This window comes from Aplidium turbinatum, chromosome 11 (genome assembly GCF_918807975.1).
Source record: "Aplidium turbinatum chromosome 11, kaAplTurb1.1, whole genome shotgun sequence".
Lineage (NCBI taxonomy): Eukaryota > Metazoa > Chordata > Ascidiacea > Aplousobranchia > Polyclinidae > Aplidium > Aplidium turbinatum.
The window spans coordinates 18,150,269-18,157,868 of record NC_137482.1 but is presented as its reverse complement, the minus strand read 5'-3'; the positions used below and the strand labels follow the sequence as shown (position 1 = coordinate 18,157,868).

The window sequence follows — 7,600 nt, the reverse complement described above, 5'->3', positions numbered from 1 at the left end:
CTTGCGTGTTTGCAAGTTGGACCATTTGGGAATCCTCTAACACCGTCACCATGACAGATTACGAAATTGTTTTCTACAACGAAGTAGGCTATTTCAAAAAGCTCTTCTCTCTGTCAAGGTAGAAAGATACTTTTATGCCTGGACTCAGTAGGCTACCTTGCGTTCAGTTAGTCTGCTTGAACAACTCTGCAGATATTTTGAAATCAAGATCGCGTACTACGCCGTTGGCATTGAGAGCCTTACTTTACTAAACAATGCTAACGTAAAGATATATCATATGGCATGGTATTATGCTAATTCTGACCAGATGGGAAAAATTTGATGCGATTTTTGGAATTAGCGCCCTTCATAATCCTCAAATCCGTTCCAAACTTCAAGCCCCAAAAACGTTATATAGGCTACCAGAGAATTAGCAACTACTTTTTTTAACTGATTTAAATCTAAATTTATGACATAGACATTGTTGTTAAACGCAGATGGGCTGTAGGCCTATTAGCTTGTTTTAATAATAGCCTATTAGCCAATGACTTGTCTTGGAAACCAGCAAATTCGGATAGGCCTATAGCCTAGTAGGCTACTTTCACATATCCTACTCAGCTATCAAGTTTGGGAACTACCATGGACACAGTGTTTAAGAATTCAACTCTACAATTTGAGCTATTTATGTTTGGAAAGGAAGATAGAAGCACATTTCGAAGTTTTCCAATTTCACCAAATATAGTAAGTTGTGATGAATCATGTCTCAACTATCTCATATTTGCAAACTCATTGAGCCTGCAGAAGTTTACTTAAATTTGCAACTATGGTCAATGAAAAGTATAAGCAAACTTTTTTAATACAATGCTTCACTGTCCAATTTTTTAAAAATTGTTCTGTCAGTTTGTTGGAAATGATAGATTTTTTTGTTAAACATCGACCACTGGCGTGGTATATCAGATCAACAGAGGTTCAGAAGGCAACGACTACGGTATTCACACTAAATCAAAGCACGTAAGGATGCCTGTTGTGTTTTTATAACAGCATAGGCTATAAGTTTTGCTGAAAGATTTTTTTCTTCGAATTGTTGACACTCTTGTTCATTGCATCTTAACTTTTAACTCCTAACCAGTAGGTTTGGTTGCTGTGCAAACTAAAAATATCAATTTCCAAACACTGTTTTAGGGATGCATATTTTAAACCTTTTGATCTTGCCATCTTTTCCTTTCGTTAGTGCTAAATTTGTGTGTTTACTTTAACATTCTTTTCATTTTCGGGCCAGCGATGAAAAATAAAATTGAATTGATTTGATTCTATCACAGGCTTCAGCACAAGCTAATGACTCGTCATGGGACTGCACTGAAGGCCCTAAACGAACGATTACTCTATTTGAAATCGTCACAGTATTCGTTTGCGTTGCAGCGATATTTGTGAATATGTGTGTACTCGTGGTTATATGTAATGGACCTCGCACATTAAGGTAGGTGCAATTACGTGTAAATGCCCAGTGTTTGTGAAGTGATTTTTTCAAACAGCGAGTTAGATGCATAAGTGTGAAATATAAACAGAGGCCTATATTGCACCAAACAAAAATTAAGTTTATCCATTGTCGAGTTGATGATGGTCAGAAAGCGTAACTTGTTATTTATCGCCAACCAAAGGCCACATTGCACAGCATTGGTGACGGCCATTAAATCGGATGCTGACATATCTCAAGCATGTTGCACGAGCGCAAGCAGATACGGAAGCAGAGAGATGTAGGCCTTGGCTTGCATAGACTTATGGGCCTAGTTTACTGCTGTAAAGTTATCGAGTTGTAAGAAGGCTATTCATGTTTTGGGCGCGTGGGATAATCGCAAAGATCATATTAAAATTAAAAAAATTGATGCTAATGTCTCTCAACCTCAACATTATGTAACTTATTACTTTTCACTTATATTTTTCAGAACACCAACTTTTCTTTTCATTAGTAGCTTGGCAAGTGCGGATTTGCTTTCTGGCGTAACTGTGATATGTGCCATTTTTGTTCCCGTTGGCGATGGGGCGTGGGAAAGGATATTTCTGAAAGGAACTGCAGTTGTTTGTTTCAGTGCTTCCGTAAATAGTTTAGTAGTGATAGCTTACGAAAGGTCAGTATCGAAACTTTGTGTAAACTATAACCCTACTACTGCAGTTTGAAATTTGAGAGAAACCTTTTAATGATGACTATGCTACTGAAGTAAAATTAACGGAATTCATTCATCCCGTCATCAACACTGTCATACAAATGCAAGGAAACTGCAGAGGATATGACGCAGCAGTAAGACCTCAACAACAAAAGGAACTACACGATAGAAAACGAGACACCGATGAATCAAACCTTGTCATAAAATAGGCTAAACAAAATAATATTTACGAGGAACAGGAATGTTTTACTTGTTTTGCTGCTAGTGCTTTAGCAAAAATCTGCCAAGCAAAAGCCACAAAATTTTTGTAACTTAGGCCTACCAACTAGATTTTGTTTTAAACTGTAGGCCTACAACCTACGTAGATGACCATTAATATAAAAAATGGAACTAGTTATGACGTAGGCCGTAGGGTGTTTAAAAAATACAAATTGCCTTATTTAATTTCTCTCGGTTGTCTTTCATGCGTAATAGCATATGCACAATGCACAATGCACATTGCTCACTGCATTTCCACTGCATTTCGTTTCATGTGATGCCCAACATTTTATATTGAAATAAAACATAGTAACTTTAGCGGGTTTAACATACTTTATTTCACACAAAATATAACATAATTAAAATAAAATAAACTCAAAAGTTTTCGACACGTACCTGTGTGCTCATCAGGAATTAAATCTGCAATACATAAAATGAAAAATCGTAAGATAAATTTGACTATGCACTGTAACTGTAACGACACTCCGGACTCAAAGTACAAACTAAACATTTTATATTGTAGGCTACCTAAGACAGCTGTTCTGATAAACTATTCTAACGAATGTGTTTACATTTTTGTAGATATGTAAAGATTCGAAATGAAAGAGACTACAACAGAATTTTTACGCTGTGCAACGCAGCTGCATGTATTCTGTTGTGCTGGATATTTGCGATAGTCGTCTTTTTGGCAGCTCCCTTGATTGGCTGGTCTTGCAATGACGACAGATGCTTCTGTCCAACCAACTGCATGTGCGAGTGTGATGTCACGACATGTTCACAAAGCTTAATGCCTTTTACAAAATCTTATGTTGGGTTTGGATTTGGATATTTTTATCTCAGTCTCGTTGCTATGATTATTCTCTATGTTACCATATTTGCTTCCGTAAAGCGACAGACCGGCTGCAAAAGAAAACGCGGTGGCAGTGTTGTTGGATCAATATCAAGTAGAGGTCCATTTGTTATGATACACAGGCGTCGAGAAATAAATCTAGCAAAAACTCTTATGATTGTTATGGGCGTATTTTGCGTTTGTTGGCTGCCAGTAACGACTTTGTTCATATTGGATGTGGTCACTAATAACATAAGTTTGACGAAGTGGTTTGACTACTGCCTCGTTCCAGCTGTTATCCATCCTCTCATTAATCCTATCATATACTCAATGCGGCTGCCTCGCATGTGGTGTTCTTTCAGGTAAGTTGAAATAAACCTTTACTTTGTTTCGTTACCTTTAGTAATAAAGTTTACGATGGTAAATTAGGCACACAATATGCACATTGACTGTTCCACTTGTTTATGGGAGTAGTTGAAGATAAACGTTGGGTTAAGTTGATCTTTTAATGAGACGCATTGGTGAGCAGTCTGTTGTAAACGAAATGTTAAAACTAATTCGTTTGTGTTCATATTTCCAGGTATCTGGCTTTTTCATTTTGGCGAAGACTTTTTGCCGATAAGAGCTTCTGCAATAATAGAAAAGATCTTAATTTTGTTATTTCAAGTCGAAGTCGTAGGCCTATCAACTCCAACCTCAATCGTCACGAAAGCGCGACGAGCTCCGTATTCTCTGGACAAAGCTTCAATAATAAACGTACAAAAGAAGGGATACACGATAGAATTCCAACATGTTCTGTTACAACTCAAATATCGAGTTTGATTCAAGATAGTTCACCTCCAACATACGTTGCAAAAGAAAGTGAGTCAGTATTTATTCCTTCTGGAGTTGAACACTTTCGACCAAGCCAATTTCTAATCAATCAAAACAAGCTTTCAAACACTCATGAGAGACTGAACAATTTGATATCAGACGATGTTGGATGCAACGACTTTTTGACTTCTACAAAAGAAACGAAATCCAAGCATGAAAAGCAGTATCAAAAAAACAAAAAAATTGTATTGGCAAGTGGAGTGACTGTATCGCGAAAAAAGATTAAGATTTCACATCCATTCAATGCCGAAGAGAAAATTGCATGGACTTGATTCTCTCTGAAAGAACTGTTCGAAAAGTGCTGCTTCATAACTTAACATAGGGCAAAATTTATCCATGAGAAATAAGCATATCTCACTAGTGAAAGTTAAAATTCATTAGCCTATCAGATTTTTTTCGTTCCACTGGCAAAAAAGTTTCACTTCCATCTACTGTAGCCTAGCCTACCTTATAGGCTACAGTAGGGACACGGCAACCCAGTTGGCCCGCAACAAACCTGGCCTTGCATAGGCTATAAACAACGTCAGTTTAAACGAACAATATTTGCAGGCTACAACAATCAGTAGGCTACGAAAGGCTATGTGTGTACATTGTACAATTTATTATCATTTTTGTATCGGCTTTCCGTTAATCTATTGTTTAACAAATTTGTATTCTCAATCAATCAATGTGCAACAGTTTTGGTGTTGACTATTTCTAGAGCACTGTAAATTTGGCGTAGAAAGTGCATTCTTATTTTTTTTTAAGTAAGTTTTTTTTTTATCAATGTTATGCTCGTGGTTTTGCATAATCGATTAAGCTTTGAAATAGGGGTTTATAACAGATTTTAGGTTTCGTTCTGTAGCCTGTTGTAAGCTATAGCCTACTTTTCAAATTAGGCTGAGCCTACTTATAAAAAAAATAGTAAACTCTTTGCAGGAGAGGCGGTCGCTCCCCGCTGAAAAACATTGTCGCAGATTTGGGGAAAATTGCATTTAATTTCTATGCATGAAGTAAAAATAAAACATTATGTTTTCCTTTTAGCTAGCTGCTTTAAATTGAATAGCCTAATTGGATAAAAAGAAACGACCTTGATTTTATTTTGAAGCCTAATCATAAAAAAGCTAACCTTAGCGTTTTGAGTTCCTTTGCGGGGATGGCCGACCAACCAGAGGTTAAGAGCCCCAATAATTACTTTGTAAACCGCAAAGAACCACACCGTAACTTTGAAAAATTAAAGTGTAGCCTACCAGGCCTCGGAAACAAAAAATGTGATTTAGGAAATTTTAAAGTAGGCTACAAGGAAAAAACATTTTCTTTTTTTTTAGAGATCACGGTCTGATCTAGAAGACGTTTTGCGAAGATGCTTTACAGGCATTTTAGAAATAACTTTAAAGAAAAATATTGAACCTGAAGAAAAATTTATTTTCACTCAAGTCAGTTCAGTTTTCATCATCATTTTGTTCCTTCCTCGTCTGGAGGGTTGGATACAATGCGCCATTGTTCTCGACCATGAGCTGTGCGTACTGCACATTCATAACTTAATTTTGTCCATTTTGTGATGTTTGTTGTCCAAATCATTCTTGGTCTGCCTTTACTTCTTTTACCGTTTATCTTCCCTTCTATTAATGATCTTTGTAATGAATTTTGCCTTATTGTGTGTCCGAAATACTTCAATTTTCTTCTTTTGACTGTTTGTAAGAGCATTTTGCTTGAATTGAATTTGGAGAGTACTTCATCGTTAGTGATTTTTTGTTTCCATGAAATTTTTAACATTTGCCTGTATGTCCAGAGCTCGAAGGCATCGATCCGTTTCTCCATTTTTTGTGATATTGTCCAAGTTTCAGAACTGTATAATAGGGTCGACCAGATATAGCATTTTAAGATCCTGAGACGAGTTGATAAATTTAAACGTTGATTGGTTAAAATATTTTTCATTTTTCCAAATGTAGTTCTTGCAATTTCTATCCGTCTAAGAATTTCATGGTCACACCTCCCATCTTCAGTTATTAAATGACCAAGATATGAAAAAGATTTTACTTTTTGTATAATTTTCTTGTCAATTATAATTTGGAGTACTGTGGTGTCTGGTGATTTTGAGATTATCATTGATTTGGTCTTTTTAGTGTTAATTTTCATATTAAATTCTTTACCAATTGAGTTAACATTGTCCAATATTTCTTGAAGATCTTCTTGTGATTCAGCCAACAGAACAGTATCATCAGCATAGCGTAAATTTGTTATATTCAAGCCACCAACTTTTACTCCTTTCATATCATCAATTGATCGAAAAATCATTTCTGTATATAAATTAAAAAGACATGGAGAAAGTACACATCCTTGGCGTACTCCACGCTTGATATCAATTCCTTTAGATAAATCTTTTTCCATGCGAATAAATGCTTTTTGATTCCAGTACAAATTAATAATAAAACGTAAGTCTTTGCCATTCATACCAATATTGGACAAGCAATGAATCAGTTTCTCATGGTTAACTCTATCAAATGTTTTAAAATTCAGTTTTAAACAACTAAAAATCGACTTCGATTTGTTAGGTCATCTTCCACAGTTGAGAAGGAGCGATCTTCCTGGCCTTACCACTACCTGACCACTACCTACACCACACCACTACCTACACTAGGCTATAGAACAGGAAGCATTGTCTTTCGCTAATCGTACCGGTGTAGCCTCCACAGTCCACACTAGCAGTGGCGCCGGCAGGGGGGGGGCAGGCGGGGCAGCTGCCCCCCCAATGTTTTAGGCATCATCTTTTTAATTTTTTTTTATTTATTAATACATAGTAATATATTTTTTTTTAATATTTGGATCCCAACCTCAAGTAAGTCAACTCAAGTTGCAAGGGGGGGGTAAAAGCTCTCTCTTTAAAAAAAAGTATGGAAAACCTTGATGACTAAATTGTACAGTAGATAGAAAGATTTTCTACAGAAGCAAAGACATAGACTTTTTAAAGTTTTAACTAACGTCACATTGATGTAGAAAAATAACAACCTGTTAAATTTTTGATATCTCACACTCCCATGACTTCTTCCGCGCGCATTTTGGCATTGGTTACTTGCAGTGATTCTTTCACTTGAACAAAACGTTTTGTTTCAGCAGTTTTGAGTTGTTCAATTCTTAAGTTGTAAAGGAGACTCCATTTCTCCAATATTTATCATTTATGTTTCTTCTTTAATTTCAGCAGAGTATAAAACTTGTAAAAGTTTTTCATCCATCGACGTCATAAATGAAATTATATCTCAAATCGGCGTAATGACGTGACATCATCTAAACATTTTACCGAATAATAAATTAACAAATTCGATCGTCAAAAGTGGTTTGGTTGTGGTAAACATTACGTAACGAAAAAAAATGTGATAAGGTTGGAAGACATTACGTCATGTAGCCTATTTTCAATACAAATTGAAGTTTAAAATTTATTCTTTTGTTCATAGTCGTAACTCGTAATCCACCTTCAAAGCGGTACTACAAAGAACAATTTTCGATAAGGGGGGCATCAAGA

The 7,600-nt window shown here is 36.0% G+C and overlaps 1 protein-coding gene across 1 annotated transcript; it reads left to right on the top strand.

The window, feature by feature from the left end:
* Window positions 1-618: 618 nt before the first annotated feature.
* LOC145780283 (lysophosphatidic acid receptor 3-like) lies at window positions 619-4,759 on the top strand. The gene is made up of 5 exons (XM_082591985.1): window positions 619-720; window positions 1,299-1,456; window positions 1,923-2,105; window positions 2,982-3,590; window positions 3,809-4,759. Exons 1-5 carry the CDS (start codon window positions 619-621, stop codon window positions 4,371-4,373), a joined length of 1,617 nt encoding a protein of 538 aa, XP_082448111.1. The 3' UTR covers window positions 4,374-4,759.
* Window positions 4,760-7,600: the final 2,841 nt, after the last annotated feature.